The 16,578-nt window shown below is 44.7% G+C and overlaps 2 protein-coding genes across 4 annotated transcripts in view; both read right to left on the bottom strand.

The window, feature by feature from the left end:
* Positions 1-814: 814 nt before the first annotated feature.
* On the bottom strand, positions 815-10,788 carry LOC121009272 (ficolin-1-like). The gene is made up of 8 exons (XM_040442276.1): positions 10,594-10,788; positions 10,333-10,446; positions 9,405-9,458; positions 5,538-5,576; positions 4,447-4,574; positions 3,895-4,024; positions 3,120-3,254; positions 815-1,562 (listed from the first exon to the last, which is right to left on the bottom strand). The coding sequence occupies exons 1-8, from the start codon at positions 10,670-10,672 to the stop codon at positions 1,315-1,317; spliced, it is 927 nt and encodes a 308-aa protein (XP_040298210.1). The 5' UTR covers positions 10,673-10,788; the 3' UTR covers positions 815-1,314.
* Positions 10,789-14,401: 3,613 nt separating this feature from the next.
* The window catches only part of LOC121009269 (ficolin-2-like), a 231,123-nt gene continuing 228,946 nt past the window's right edge, over positions 14,402-16,578 (bottom strand). For all 3 annotated transcript variants that reach the window (XM_040442270.1, XM_040442267.1, XM_040442268.1), the window contains one exon: positions 14,402-14,677. In XM_040442270.1, coding sequence (XP_040298204.1) covers positions 14,430-14,677 — 248 coding nt within the window. In that variant the 3' untranslated portion in view covers positions 14,402-14,429. The remainder of the gene's footprint in view (positions 14,678-16,578) is intronic.

The raw sequence follows: 16,578 nt of genomic DNA, 5'->3' as shown, positions 1-16,578 counted from the left end.
TTGCTGCACAGAAACATTCCCATATTCTAGATTTAACATGAGCGTGCAAAGGTTGAATGATTCTTTTTGAAATGAAGTGTTTATCCAGTCCATTCACAAAAGAAAGGCCAGCTGCTCCAAAAGTAGATGGAGGGTTTGGACGTCTGGTCCCATCCCAATATCTTGTCTTTGCCAAGATAAAAAGTCTCTGCTGACCTCTTCGTATGTAGTAGGAGAAAAAACCCATTGGGTGTGTTAAAGCGATTCCACTTCTCTTAGGCCGGGGCCACATGGCGATCTTGGGCGCGGCACGTGTCAAACGACCAAGGATCACAGTGTAACAGGACAGCCATAGAAATGAATTAACTATTTCAAATTCAATTTGAAATACAGCGATTCAATTTTCCACTGTATCTTGAAAACAAATATTCTGAAAACAAATACATAGGTATCACCCCCACCATCACCACCGCCATATTGGGATCAGCTCACATTGCGTGCACCAAATTCTTCACATTCCCTTTCCTATCGGTGCCAATCAGTACACTGCAAGTCCTAGTACCCCCATAAGGTGACCGGCTACCCACAATTTTCGACCATATCGCTCCCATAAATGATAACCCAATCACAGCCCAGCTTTCATTTCTCATAGTGCTCTTGACAATTAAAAGCTGCACTGTGATTGGTTGTTATGGGCAACAGATTCCCAGTTCTTTTTTTCAGAAACGAGGCCCTTATTAATTTTTTTCAGAGGAATTAAATGAAACATAAAAATTTAGAAATTTTCTTGAAAAAAACAGAATAATCCAGCACATGCACTACGGATAAAATCCATTCTCTTTATTATAGTCCTTTAAAATTCCATGAGCGGATCAGAAAGCTTTACGGTTGTTCCTTGCACGCCTATGGAGGTGGAGCAGGTGAGCTGGAAATGTTTTGCTATATGATTCAATGAAACTATATACAGTACATTTATTGATTTAAATAGAAATGGTGGCATGTGGTATTGTTGGAGGGCCCAGGCGTTGCTTTTCCTCTTTGGCCTAGCATGCTTACACTTTCCAAGTCCTACCTAGAGCCAAATCTATAGGGAGCTATTTACAAGGACTAACTTTGGGGAGACATTTGCTCTGGGTTCTGGGCCACCGCACATTGGTCAGAGTATTTAGATACAGGCCTAGAGCTGAGAACTGAATCATGAAGGAAATCCTAGCTACAACTATGATCAGGCCGCCAATACACTGAGCCTACTTCAGCCAAACTGAACCCATCACCCACCAGGCCCGTGCAGTCAGTTTTGGCAACCATTAAAGACAATTATTGCTCCATCTTTCTCTAAACAGGCCTAATCTTCATTTCTGCATGCTTGTATGAGTAGTGAGGCCCTCTGCCAGTAGCCCAGTTGATGCCATCTGCATAGGATGTGTGCTCTCCTAGGTGGTAGAGTCCATTAAGGTTTGCATTGTGACAATCGCTATACCACCAGCCGCCTTTATACAGTGAGGAACAACTGCCCTCAAGAATGTCGTTGTCTTCATCTTTAGTACTAAACTTTATGTTGTTTAGATCTCCCATAGAATCTCCTGCAAAGTGACAGAGACATATCAAATATCAGAACATCTTCCGCACACTGGAGATTGAACAGTCCTCAACTTCACAGTCCTCATCTTTAATGACGTACATAGCAAAGCTCAAAATGTTCACCGACCCCCCCCCCCCCCCCCCCCATGATGGTTTTAGCACCAAGGACAGATGGGCTTTTCCTTTCCTTATTCCACCACACCCTTTCCATGACACTTGAGGAAATGCTCCACCACCTTATTTGTTCTCCAACCAAGGCTGTTCCTACTCTTCCCATTGTAGCCTTCCTATGCAGCTGTTTTAACCTTAAGGCTAGGTTCACACCTGAGAGTTTTACAGCGCGTTCCTACGCGCTGTAAAACGCTCAACTGGCAAAAACCAATGTTTCCCTATGGGCATGGTTCTCACCTGAGCGTTTTACAGCTCGTACGAACGCGCTGTAAAACGCTCTACGCCCCAAGAAGTACAGGAGCTTCTTTGGGGCGTATTGTCGCGCGTAACACCTCTGTTTTTCATTGTACGCCTCTGTGGTCAATAGCAAGAACGCGCATTTCCAAAATACTCAAAAACGCCCGATAAAAACGCCTGTAAACAGCGCTAATCGAATACGCTCAGGTGTGAACACAGCCTTAAGGAGACTTTAAACTTAAACTTTACCTGGGAATCTTACCATGGATTATATGGCACTTTCTAATACATGTGTATTACAACTTCTGGGACATTTTCACAATTATTGAAGCCACGTCCATCTCCCCCCCCCCGTCCCCCTTCACCCTACTGCTCAGGCAGCCTACTTCACTGTTTGGACAGTGCCTCTTCCTTAAAATGGCAGCAGATGGAGGGGCATGTGACCAAACCATCATGCCTCCTTGATCGGACTGTGTTTTGATAAAGGAGGTATGACGACTTGTGACGCCCCTCTATCTGCTGCCATTTTAATGGTCCCCAGCAATCTTTAAATTAGACAGGCAGCATTGGGCATCACTGTAATTCCCCAATTAACATATTATCCCACATACATCTGGCATTCATCCCCCAGGGCCACCTTCCATCACCATTCCAGGATAGTAGAGGTTCTTTTTAAATGGAGTTAAAGAGGACCTTTCACCGATTATGACAATGTGAACTAACTATACAGACATGGAGAGCGGCGCCCGGGGATCTCACTGCACTTACTATTATCCCCGGGCGCCGCTCCGTTCTCCTGCTATGCCCTCCGGTATCTCCGCTCACTAAGTTATAGTAGGTAGAGATTTCAGTCACTAAGTTATGGTAGGCGGAGTCAGCCCTTGTTCTGCTGCAGCGCTGGCCAATCGCAGCGCAGAGCTCACAGCCTGGGAGGTTATCTTCTCCCAGGCTGTGAGCTCTGCAATGCGATTGGCCAGCGCTGCAGCAGAACAAGGGCAGACTCCGCCTACCATAATTTTGTGACCGAAGATACCGGAGGGCATAGCAGGAGAACGGAGCGGCTGTATAGTTAGTTCACATTGTCATAATCGGTGAAAGGTCCTCTCTAAACCAACCTTTATGAAGGACATTTTGACCAAATTGTCTCTCACCTGCAGTTCCTTCCTGATAGGCTCCAATTAATAATTTGTATTTCTCAGATTCATCCAACACTTTAAAGCTTGCATACTTGGCAAACACTGTTTTACCTTCAAAATCTTGTAGATCAACACGTAATTCCCATGTCCCTAGAAAAAGATTTAGAAACTGGAAACTAAAATGGCTACAAAAATATGGCACTGAGCTTGAAGAGCCCTTATAAAACTCAACTCATTCCGACAACATAGAGGAAACCTTGCAATACTTTTGTCTCAGAGTAAAACAGTCTATTCAGTCTTACTTACTGCAGAGGTCTGGTACCTTCATAGAGATGGACCCCCACATTCAGGCAAGGGCCTCTGTTAAATACCAGGTCTTATCACCATAAATGACCTGAGAAATACATATCATCCCCGGGGTAAGGGGGGTGTTGAAAGAGATAACTATTGAGCCAGCGAGCATTAGGCCAAAAGCTATCTTATGTCTATGGTCCACTTTAGCCCTACATAGTCATTATGTGTGGCCTAGAAGAGATATTGGAGGTTCTCCAGAATAGTAGTGGCCAATTTTGGGTAAATGAAGACCACCAGAACTTTAACCTAGTTCCCATAGTTTAATAAAACAGGGAAGATGATGAGCAGTACACTCAAATAATGACGCTCCAGGTAACCAGTCCATAACAAGCCGACAACAGCCATTTGTGGACTCTTTAACCTTAGCTACACAGCAATGGGTCTGGCAATGGGCAGAAACTATCTATAAGGAGATGATCTACGGGTTTCTCATTACCTGTTGAAGTTATTTGATGAATATTTTCATTCCCCAGCCAAAATTCACTTAGCCGGCTGCCAAAGCCTTTCTTATAAGCATCCCAAGTGCGGAAGAAGTCTACTGACCCATCCCAACGTCTCTGTATGACCTAAAGGCAAGAGAAGACCAGATTAGGGGCCATGACTATTCAAAAGGATTGCACGTTAAACTCCCACTCATCAAACACAAATAACCATTGCCAAACAATATTGTGCCAAATAAGTTGTAGCATTAGCCATTTTTGTATTTAGTGATTTCCCTAATAAATCATTTCATTAGGGTCAGGCTGGGATTCCTTAGGCCCACCAGAAAAAATTATTTTCGGGGCCCAACCTCCATATTATCAAAAAAGTCTAATATGTTTTAATTCAAAGAAATAGACCTTAGTGGCAATTTATTATCTCCAAAGGCAGCTCCAAATGTTATTTTTCCTCTGGACCGTTAGGGCCTACTATGGTATCAGAGCCTGGGCCCACCGGAGGATTCTTTGGTGCTCTGGTGGGCCAGTTCAACACTACATCTCATACTTACAATCCATCCTCCTTCATCCGTGTCCATATCACACAGGACCTTCAGGGGCCGGCTGCCATCTGGATATATGGTGTACCAGTCACTGAGGACTGCCCCCTGATTCAGTACTTCTTTGCAGTTCCTGGCAGCTAGGAAACAGAGAAAATAAATTGTTATAGTTAATAGAAGACCAGGGTTTCCCATTCAGGATTGCCATCCATCAGCCAGAGAGCGGAAAGCAACTATAAAAAGAAAAACCATCTTTCACTTAAAGGGGTTCTGCCGTTTGTTTAAACTGATGATCTATCCTCTGGATAGATCATCAGTATCTGATTGGCAGGGGTCCGACACCCGGGACCCCCGCTGATCAGCTGTTTGAGAAGGCAGTGGTGCTTCAGGAGCGCCGCGGCCTTCTCACGGTTTACCGCAGGCCCAGTGACATCACAACTAGTATCAACTAGCGTTGGCGGGGCTAAGCTCCATTCAAGTGAACAGAGCTTAGCCCCGCCCACACTAGTTGATACTAGTCGTGACATCACTGGGCCTGCGGTAAACAGTGAGAAGGCCGTGGCGCTGCTGGAGCACTGTTGCCTTCTCAAACAGCTGATTGGCGGGGGTCCCGGGTGTCGGACCCTCACCGATCAGATGTTGATGATCTGTCCAGAAGATAGATCATCAGTTTAAACAAACTGCCGAATCTCTTTAAGAAGACCCTGCATGTTTGAGCACAAAGACATAGCTTGGAGTTCAATGGGGCATGTGTAACACTCCATTTCCCCTGCGGTGGTGCTATAGTGGAACTAAACACTTGCTGTGGGATCCCTCATAGTAACGGTCCCAGCAGCAGGACACCTTGTGATCACGTTATCTAAAGCAGGTGAACCCTTTAATCTATGGCATATCCATAGGTTTTGTCTGTTATCGTGACTCCCCACAGACTATAATAGAGAGTACTGAAGTATAGAAAAAGAATTCAAGAAATAAGGGTGTTTTTTTGTCTTTTTGTTGTGTAGATTGTATATCTAAATTTTGCTTCCTCTGTGATTAGCATCTTTGGACAATATGATCTTTAGACAGATAGGTTCTGCTCCAACCTCTCACCCCTAACTTACCATAGACTGGCTCAGTCGCACCTCTTTCTCCTTTCTCTCCTATAAGAAAAAGATAAGCGTTATAAGAGCAGTTGTCCTTCCATATCCCTCCTCAGCGCTCAGGTAGATGGTAGAACATACAATCAGACTTCACCAAAAATGTGCCCAGGGTTTGATAGATTAGAAAGTACATGACAAATACATCCAGATTTTTTAAGGCCTGCTATAACAGTGTCCAGGGGCCTAGCTATAGTCTCATGGGCCCTGGTGCAAGAGTTCAGCTTGGGCTCCCCTTCCCTCAGTGCTTTGTGGCCAGGGGCAGGGGTGCACTTAGCCTTTTTTTCTGCCTGAGGCAAAAATTGAAATGCCCCCCCCCCCCCCCCCCCCCATGCTAAATTCTCAACCTAACCCCTTCCCTCCAGCCCTACTGTTAGGCTATGGCTACGCGGTGTCAATGGTCATCGACAGGATCCCAGAGTAGCGGTGGTACCATTAAAATGAATAGGATCGCCGCAGCACTGCTGGATTTCTTGCGACTGGCGATCACCGCTACTCTGTGATCCTGTTCGTGACCAGTGTAGCCCTAGCCTAAAAGACAAACCTGGAAAACATTACATACTGCGCTACAAAATATACAGGAGAATAAAGCGCCATATATCTCTTACATCTCCTCTGATGTTCTCTTTCCTCATCTTCTCCATGCAGACCAGATCGCCATGATGATTTCTTTCAGCCATCTCTTCTCTCTGCAGAGTTTGACAAACATACATTTTAGTTTACTACTTTTCCATCATCCTCCCCACCTTCTGAACACCCCATCCTGCCATCCCCAATAATGTGCCCGCTGTGTTTCCCAGTACTATACCTCCTTATGATGTGTGCCAGTGCAAAAAATACCCCCTTATAATGTGCGCCAGTACAAAAAATACCCCCTTATAATGGATGCCAGTACCTAAATGCCCCCTTGTGTCGCAGTGAAAAAAATGCTCCCTATAATGTGTGTCAATACAAAAATGCCCCCAGTAGTGCCAATATCCCCATAATGCCCCCCATTATATATGCCAGTACAAGAACATGCCTCCTTATGTGTGCCAGTACAAAATGCTCCTATATAGAACCCCCCAGTAGATGCCCCCATAGTGCTCCTTATCCCACCCCCATGGTGGCCCAATAGCATGGTGCCAAATAAAAAAACAAAACAAAACAATAAGCTCAAATACTTACCTCTATGTCAGTGATGCGGTTCAGGCCTCTGATATGCTACAGGTACTAGGCCTTTAGCCTATCAGAAGTTAAGACAGGGAGACATCGCTCCCATGGCTTTCCGCAGCATTTAACTGTATCACCATCTAGAGGACAGCGATACATAATCCGCGGTGCGCCACAGGCCCCTCTGTGGGCTTGCCTGGCTTAGGGGCCCAGTCGCAATTGCAACGTCCCTGACAGTGCCAATGAGGCACATTTTTTTTCTATCACCCTTTATTCTTGATGCCATGTCCAGGAAATAGCTACATTTACAGCAGCCATGGTAGCAGATATGGGGTCATAATTCTTTCATACACCCACCCACCCAGGCTTCATAGAAATGTTAATCCCTCTACTCTTTACTCCCATTTTTTCCTGGTGGCTCTTCTGTTAGTCTTTATGCATAAATGCACGTCTGTAAATGCTGTACGGAGCCACCAGGAATCTCTGCTGAGTCTATTTCAGAACTCCATGTGCGGCATTGGGCTCGTTATTGTATGAGAGCCTTGGATCACCAGAGGATCTTCTGGTTCTGTGGTGGGGCCAGCTTGACCTTGCCAATGTAAGCAACATTTTATGGATCTATAAAACATGAGTTCAGACTGAAGAAAAACAGATATATGGAGCTGTTTGCTGACATTCTCATAGTGGAGAGCTGCATAAAGGCACTTTTCCATCTGGAGGCCACGACTAAGAGCCTAGGTGGCACGAAACATGTCGGCTAAACGGGAGTAAGAGGGAGAAGGCTGCTCTATGTCATGTCCTGTTCCATATATGTTCAAATTTTGGCAATAAAGAAATATCGAAAATAGGACCCTTCAGTGCAGGATCACCTTTGTTTTTACGTGACTATACAAGTTTGACCTCAACTTTTGCCGTGCACGACGGAATTACAGGTGAGCTGGACTTTTGAAACTCTTGATCTGACTTTTCCATCTAAACAAATTGCTCTTGGAGGAAGCGAGTGCAGTCTAAGCTAAGCTGTGGACAAGGGAACAGCTCAGAGCAGTTTTAGAAAGAAAGATCAGTTTCACTGAGAATTACATGTGGCCAAAGTGACGTTTTGTGTGCCACAAAATTACCAAGTGGAAAGTTCAGTGGCCATACAAGAAGAATTGCAAAGTATTTGTCAGGGAAAGGTCAATCACCTACATCAAGGCTATGGTCTTCTCAGCATGTGGTGGGAGAAAATATGCTGCAGGCTTCCCATCATGTAAACCTTTTTTCTGTCGTGGGTCATTTGGATCATTCGCTGGCCATACAAAATTCTCAACTTTAAAATTTGACTGCTATATTTGGTCAAACATATAACCGACTTAGGGGTAAGTTACAGAAATTGCGCTTCAATAAAAAAAAAATCTAGAGCGCTGTATTTTTGCAGCTAAAATTAGCATTTTCACTATATGCTCTGGCAGGAGGCCGGGGGCCACATGAATTGATCCCGCGGGCCGGAGGTTCCCCACCCCTGATGTAAAAGAACAGCCTGATTACCTGTTTAGAGACTGTACAATATTGAGGAGATATCAGTACAGTGACAGTAACAAATTGCACCCCTTAAGTCGGGAGGGAGGTGATGTACAGCCCGATCAACGGAGAGAAACTAGCCTCCCATATACAGCCGTGGGAATTACATATGACAAATGTAAATACTGCATTACAGTGACCTTGTTGCACTAAATCTAGTCTCATCATTGTATGCACCAACATGTGCGTTGCTGTCATATCACTTCAGGGAACCCTGTCTTGCATCTCAAAGTCTAATACCACCAAGGGCACCCCACCTACCACTAGGCAGGAGCCCCAAAACCAGGGTGTGCCCTGACGGGAAGAAATGTGCCCTTCAAATTACTGCATCGGTCAGGGAGCATTTGAACTGAGTACGACTACACCGATCCTCAACGTCACCCCTGTAGATCGCTGTTCTCCAGGATCGGAGAAGTTTGTTCAAACCCCTAATGATCATTGTCCTGTGGAAATGAAAGTAAATGAGTGTCGATCACCAAGTCAACTGCCTATGTAAAAGGATCCTTAGTTGTCCCTAGACCAAACATCTACCCATATCTCAGGCTCCTGGGACCTTTTTAAAAAGTGTGACATGTAATGTGGAACGCAGTGACTGATGTTTAACTGTAAATCCCCACTGCATAGTCTCAGGGTGCATGGTATGGGCAGCAGTAGAAAAATGCCCAGAAAGATAAAATTATCTAAATTTTACATTGTTATGACATATACTACTAATATTAGTACTATTATTATCTGTAGAGATGAGCGAATTTCATATTTTTAAATTCGTTCACACTTCATTTGGTGGTAAAAGGTGAATTGCGTTATGGATTCCATTACCACGGACCATGATGCAATTCTATGACAGAATACATAACGGAATGCTTTTAGAGCCATTCCATTATTCATTCCATCATAATAGAAGTCTATGGGCTGCAAATAGATCCGTCCCGTTTCCGTTATGCAGGGGAGTCCTCTAAAGGCATTCCATTATGCATTGCGTCATAGAACTGCGTTATGGTCCGTGGTATCGGAATCCATAATGCAATTCACCTTTTACCACCAAATGAAGTGTGAATGAATTTCATAAGCGGAAATTTGCTCATCTCTAATTATCTGCTTTCTAAGTTCTTTACTAACCTTTTTTTCCTGAAGGTCCAACCTTTCCTGTGCTCCCCACAGATCCCCTTTGTCCTAAAAAAAAATAGTAATAGATTTAGATCTCCACTATCTCTGAGGGAAAGCTTTCCACCCTACTCTCTAAACCATGCCTTACCACTTGTACCCTTGATCCAATCCCATTCCCCCTCATTCCTAACCTTACCACTATGCTTATCCCAACCCACTTCTTCTGTAGTGCCCTGGAGCAAGAGTACTTTGGAATATGAACATTTGTGGACATTTGCCCCTATTGCTACTGTGAGAAGCCATCTACTCTCTACTTTATTGCACTTTAAAGGGTTAACTTGCACTGCACATTATGCTGTTGTGGTCACTTATAGTTTTGGAGGTTAAAACCAGACACACTGGCCTTCTGACTTTCTGGTTTAGTGCTGATATTTATGTCTAAAGGCTTGTTTATGTCTGAGAAAACTTCTTAGTCCTTCCCATAGACTTGTATTGAAACTCAATACAAGTCTATGACAGACTGAAATTGCAACATTGTTTCTGTTTAGGTTGTTATTCTCCACTCCATTCCTCCCACTAGAAGTTTTAGTTCAGATAGAAGCTCTATACTTGTCTGCAGATAGGGACCAGTGTTCAGTAGAAAAGATTCTGCCAGACTGCACAAGTGACCAGAAGAAGACACTGAGACAGGGATACTCTGCCACAGAGATAAGGGCTATACATCAAGCTGTCAGAGTAGGAACATGACGGCTCATTGTGAAACTGAAAGTAAGATATTCTGCAGATTGGCCGAGACCTACTACTATAGGACAAAAACAGTTTTTTGCATGAAAAATCGCCCCCTGAAGGTGTTCATAGCCTGTTAACAGTGCAGTGCCGGACACACTTGCCCACATTTACACAACTGATAAATTTTTATAATTGTTCACCTTGTACCAACCTTTTTCTCCTGGTGCCCCAACATCTCCTTTTTGACCAGGAAGGCCAGGATGACCAGGGCAGCCTCGAAGAATTGACAATTTGTCAGAGTCCCCAATCCCTAATACTTTCACTTCTGTCAGTAAAAAAAGACCAGATAAAAGTATAACATAAAAAAGCAAACATCGTAGACAAACACAAAATGAAGACCACTCATTACAATACAAGGTGAGAATAAAGTCAGGAACCAACTCACTCTATGAAGCTGATGATGAGGACTCACCTGGACATGACTGATCACTGCTACAAAGCCCAGACACCACTCCAAGTAGGAGTAGTACTGACACGCACAAGTCGCACATGACAACCTCAAGAAGTTTAGAACTGTCTTCCAGATGTTTCACAAGTGATTTCTATGCAGCCAAGACCTTCAGTGTTATATATATATATATGTCATGTTACCCCCTACTGCTTGTCCACAGGGAGCTGTACTTTCCCAACCCCAGGCTTAATGAGACACAGGACTCAATTATCTATTGTGCAAATGTTTTTTTTCCACAACATATTTTTATTGAACATAAGTTTCTTTTTTTTTTTAAGCCAGTTACGTCATGACAAACAGAAAATGCATCATGGGGGGGCCGGGAAAAAAGGGAGGATGGTATTGGGAAACTGCATTAAGGAAGTCTTTCCTGGCATAATGGCTGCAGTAGAGAAGGTTAATGGTCCCGAGTTGAGGTGTGACATTGGAGAATATCGGGGATAACAACCTAGGGATTCTGATCAGAGTAGCCCATTATGTTGCGGCAGGTTGTGGCACCAATGGTCATCACCATATATTTAAAGTTAGCACACACATATAGGACCAGTCTGCCTGTGGGCTAAAACAAAAGGGGAGGAGAAAGGGGAGAGGGGTCAGGGTGTGCAGACCAAAATCACCTAGACTCCAAAGTATCAAGAGAAAGAGCAGATACAAAAAGAAAACACTCAAAAAAAGGGTGTGATTGCCAAGCACTCAAAGCGGGTCCCCACCATCCATGAACTGCTCCAAATGCCAGATTGCTGCACAGAATGATTGTGAGTTCACTAAAAGAGTTCAAGAGGGGCCTGGATGTATTTCTGGAGTGTAATAATATTACAGGCTATAGCTACTAGAGAGGGGTCGGGGATCCAGGGAGTTATTCTGATGCCTGATTGGAGTCGGGAAGGAATTTTTTCCCCTTAAGTGAGGAAAATTGGCTTCTACCTCGCAGGTTTTTTTTTGCCTTCCTCTGGATCAACATGCAGGATAACAGACCGGACTGGATGGACAGATGTCTTTTTTCGGCCTTATGGACTATGTTACAATCGGAAAATAAAAACAGATTAGTTTTTAACTGGCAGAAACATTTACTGATGACACATTCCCTATAAACTGAGGTTGAACGCATGAAGTCTATGCCACATATCGGTGGCCATCGGTGCACCATAACCATGCAAGTTTCTCTGTAGACAGTTGTGATATATGGGGCCCATAATCCTTTTTAATCGGAGGTAGTTCCTCAAACTCATATCAATGAAGCAGTCAATGAAAATATAGGAATGTCATAAATGTATTGATTTACATACATTTTATATAGCATTTTTAATATCAGCATTAGAAATTATGTCATGTGGAGTCATCAGTGGTTATTTGGAGGCCCAGGTGTAGTGCCCTGGAGCAAGGGTACTTTGGACTATGAACATTTGGCCCTATTGCTACCATGCAAAGACATCAACTCCTTACTTTATTGGGTTACCTTGCACTGTGATTTATGCTGTTGTGAACACGTATACTGTTTCATATTGTTGAACTGCATTTATATATTTATTGTAATATATCCTGTTAATTTTACTGTTATTAAACTATAGCTGCATTCTACTGCAGAAAGTTTTAAAGGCTCACTCATCTGAGACAATGGCATCCCCGAAAGTGGTGAAGGGCGCACTGCGCAGCCACCCTCCATTCATTTCTATAGGGTTGCCGAAAATAGCCATGCCTGTTGACATAGATTTGAATGGGAGCAGCGGCCGGTCATGCACGGTGCGCTCCCGTTCACTACTATGGGGAGAGCGCTTGGTGGTGGCCGGACCGGAGTCCTCCAGCCACCACTTTGGCCTGCTCTGTTCTGGGACCCTCACCTATCAGACAATGGGGGCATATCCTAGTGATATGCCCCCATTGTCTTAGACAATTGTCTTAGACAACCCCTCAGCTAATACTGAGAGACTTTCTGACTTTCTACCTATGCAAAGATTTAGGCTGGGGGGGGGGGGGGGGGGGGGCGGCAGACACACTGATGTCTGGTTTAACTTTGTTGTTTGTGTCTGTAAAAACTGCTCACTCATTCCCATAGACTTGCATTGAAATTCTATACAGGTCTATGATACACAGGAATTGTAACAATGTTTTTGTTTAGGCTGTGATTCTCCACTCCTCCCTCCTCACTAGGAGGTTCTGGTTCAGTTGGACACTGCATATAAGGAAAGCAGTCAGAACCCCTAGTTGTCTGCAGATAGGGATGAATGCTTAGTTGAAGAGACTGCACAAGTAACCAGAAAAGATGCTGAGCCACAGACCATGGGTCACCAGGCTATTGACCAGAGAGCCAGTCGGACGACTGAGCCGCAGACCCTGTGCCACCAGCCTTTGGCCAGGGTACCAGCCTTCTGAGAGAGAGATAGCTAACTCAGGTTTTTCCTCAGCATGAAACCACTTTTTGCCAGGGAGGAGACTGGAGAAGTCAGCTCAGTGCACTGTCTGTATTGTTTTGCACTTGAGTTCCTCCAGTAAAGAAGCATGCTGGTTAACTGCAGACCCTGACTCTCTGGACTTATTTCCCATTTGGGGTGCACAACACCTTGCCATCCCTTTTCGGAGAGCAGCAATACGTGGTTACACCTCGACATTGACCAGGGGACCCAGCATAGCATTGGGGCCACCCCAAACCTGGCCACGGCAAATAGAAATAATGGCATGTGTTGTTTTTGGATGGCCCAGGCATTGCTTTTCTATTTGGGCCTAGTATGCTTACACTTTCCCAGTCCTACCTAGAACCATATCTATAGGGAGCTATTTACATGGACTAACTATGAGGAGGGAAAGCTGGTGAGACATTTGCACTGGGTTCTGGGCCACCGCACATTGGTCAGGGTATTCAGATACAGACTTACAGCAAAGAAATGAATCATGAAGGAAAGCCTAGTAACAACTATGATCAGGCAGCAAATACACTGAGCCTACTCCAACCAGACTGAACTCTTAACCCACCAGGCCTGTGCAGTAAGGGGCACCCACACTGTGTGTTTTGGCATCCATTTGCAGTAACGTCGGGCGCACTACCTCAATGTCCTATGCACCTGTCACGGTGCTCCTACCTGGATACGCTGGAACCCCAGGTGTGGCCCTCTGGAACTGCAGAAAAGGGATAGTTGGTGAAGGGGATGATGAAATAAATTGAATTCAGACCTTGTGATGAAGTTGATAACAGCTTTACTTGAATACACTTTTCTCCAAACGATTTACAGGCTTTGTCTTGGTTCCCAGCAGGCGTTGGCATTAACTGTGGCAGGCAAACTCCTCATTGCTACATCTGTTGCTTTCTAGCTCTGCTGTGCTAACAGGATAACTGTAGAATTTAACTGTAGCTGTAGGCTGTACTTTGCTTGGTAATCTGGTCTGTCTCTAGCTTTGTTCAGGAAAAACTGTTACTCCTGGTTTCTGAGGCTTTACACTGTGACCTTCAGATGCAGCTGAGCTGAAGGTGCTCTAGCTGTCCAAGGCAAGGCTCGTCCAGGAGGGACGGGCTCCTGCTGCATACCCTCCCTTGGCAGGGCGTAAGCTAGACTGACTCCTAACTAGACTAAACTCCTCCCTAGAGAGAGCTAGAATGGAAAGAAGGTTCCACTCTAGGTAAAATAGCTCTGCCATTGTTTCCGCCATCTGCTGGTGAACCAGGCAGATATGCACATTATGCAAGACCTGGAAATTAATACATGTGATGACATGAGGTTAACCAGAGGAGATAGTAGTGAGGCGCAAAGGTGGTAACGGCACTCTGCGGCGTTACACATTTAAGACAATTATTGCTCCATCTTTCTCTAAACAGGTCTAATCTTCATTTCTGCATGCTTGTACGAGTAGTTATACCCTCTGGCAGAAAACCAGTTGATGCCATCCGCAAAAGATGTGTGCTCTCCTAGGTGGTAGAGTCCATTAAGGTTTGCTTGGTGACAATTGTTATACCACCAGCCACCTTTATACAGTAGGGAACAATGGCCCTCAAGAATGTCGTTGTCTTCATCTTTAGTACTAAACTTCATGTTGTTTAGACCTCCCATAGAATCTCCTGCAAAATGACAGAGACATATTAAATATCAGAACATTTTAGGAGCCACTGGTCTTTATCCTTACATCTATTGACTTTATTCTACCAAAAACATCACTTTATACAAGTAGTGATGTACATAGCAAAACGCAAAATGTCCACCCCCCAATTATGGTTTTGGCACGAAGGACAGAAGGGTTTTTCTTTCCTTACCCCACCACACTCTTTCCTTAACCCTTGATCCAATGCTCCACCACCTTCTTTGTTCTCCCAACCAGTAACAAAGGAGATGGGAACAAGTAGAGCCGTTCCTACTCTTCCTATGCAGCCTTTCTAGGCTTAAAGGGGACTTCTGAAGGGAGAAAATGTTTTTGCTTTCTCTAGGCTTGAGAAAATCGAGCGTCGGATCCTAGAACTGAAGTCGATTCGTTCAAACACTTTGTTTTAATGCTGCAGTATAACATAAAATTGTATTGTCTCCTTCGTTTCAGCTGAAGTCATGCAAGACATTTCAAATTTGGAATCCGAAGACGGGTTTGTTACGCGCTGGTACCTCGGTACCAAACCCGGCTTCAGATTCCCGATTTGAAATGTTTTTAAAGATGTAGAAATGAATACTGAATTCATTCACTGACATCTCGCGTGACTTCGATTGAAACTAAGTTTGCCTCCTCGGAGTTAATATATTTTAATGCTGTACAGAGACAGGATCTATGATCCGAAACTCAATTCACTCAACACTAGCTTTCTCCATTGAAAGACAAAACACCTGGCTGCCAACTGTGCATGTATCGGGAACCAACCGCACCATGTTTCGATGGAGGAGGCAGAATGTGTTTGGGCATAATGCCCCTCCAACAACAGCCATTTTAATGGATCCCCACAATCAGTAAATCAGGGGGCAGCCGTGGAAATCACTGTATTTTCCAAATTGACACATCACACATTAAAGGGGTTGTCTCATCTAAGACAATTGGCGCATATCGCTAGGATATGCCCCCATTGTCTGATAGGTGTGGGTCCCACTTCCCACATCGAGAATGGAACCTCGAAAGTGGTGGAGGGCGTACTGTGCATGAGCAGCCACCCTCTATTCATTTCTATGAGGCCACCGAAAATAGCCAAGCGATGGCTCGGCTATTTCCGTCAGGGCCCATGGAAGTAAATGGGAGCGGTGGCCGGTCATACGAGGTGCACTCCCATTCACTTCTATGGGAAATGCAATTGGTGGTGGACGGACCAGAGTCCTATAGCCACCACTTTGCGGGGCTCCATTTGGGAGATAGGTGTAGGTCCCAGCGGTGAGACCCGCGCCTATCAGACAATGGGGGCATATCCTAGCGATATGCCCCCATTGTCTGAGATGAGAAAATCACTTTAACATATGAATACAAACTGTTCAGTGTACAGGGGCGGACTGGGAGCTAAAAGTCAAATTCAAATCAAGCCGGTGTTCTGCCACTTTTCTATACCCGGACAAAAGTCTATACCCGGAAGTGATGTAGCTGCACCGAAAGCCACGTGGACGCGTTGGAATCAGCTGGAGGAGGGGGTGTGCGCGCTGCGCAAGCGCATTCGGTTACAGTATAGTAAACTGGCAGAACGCCGCGAGCCCGTAATCTACATTAATTTGTAACCTCGCCACGCATCGGGCTCGGCCTCGCTGCGTTCGGCATTTGCTAAATCTAACTCTATGCCGCCATTGATAGTAAAGAAAGAAATGGATGGTAAAGAAAGAGATGGATGGTAAAGAAAGAGATGGATAGTAAAGAAATGGAGGGCTGGGAAAATGCAGGGGCGTTCTGCCAGATTAACATACTTTAGCCAAATGCGCTTGCGCAGCGCGCACACCCCCTCCTCCAGCTGATTCCAACGCGTCCACGTGACTTCCGGTGCAGCTACATCCCTTCCGGGTATAGAAA

The sequence above is a fragment of the Bufo bufo genome, chromosome 8 (assembly GCF_905171765.1).
Source record: "Bufo bufo chromosome 8, aBufBuf1.1, whole genome shotgun sequence".
Taxonomy (NCBI): domain Eukaryota; kingdom Metazoa; phylum Chordata; class Amphibia; order Anura; family Bufonidae; genus Bufo; species Bufo bufo.
Note: the sequence above shows the minus strand (reverse complement) of the source record. Positions and strands in the feature narration are given on the sequence as shown.

Excerpts from the sequence above, each read along its gene's own strand:
- LOC121009272 (XM_040442276.1), bottom strand. The coding sequence starts at position 10,672 with ATGTGCGACTTGTGCGTGTCAGTACTACTCCTACTTGGAGTGGTGTCT. Across the intron at positions 4,025-4,446 it reads CGGATGAAGGAGGATGGATT|GTCATACAGAGACGTTGGGA; the intron begins GTAAGTATGAGA and ends TCTTGCCTTTAG. Across the intron at positions 1,563-3,119 it reads CTATCAGGAAGGAACTGCAG|GAGATTCTATGGGAGATCTA; the intron begins GTGAGAGACAAT and ends GTCACTTTGCAG.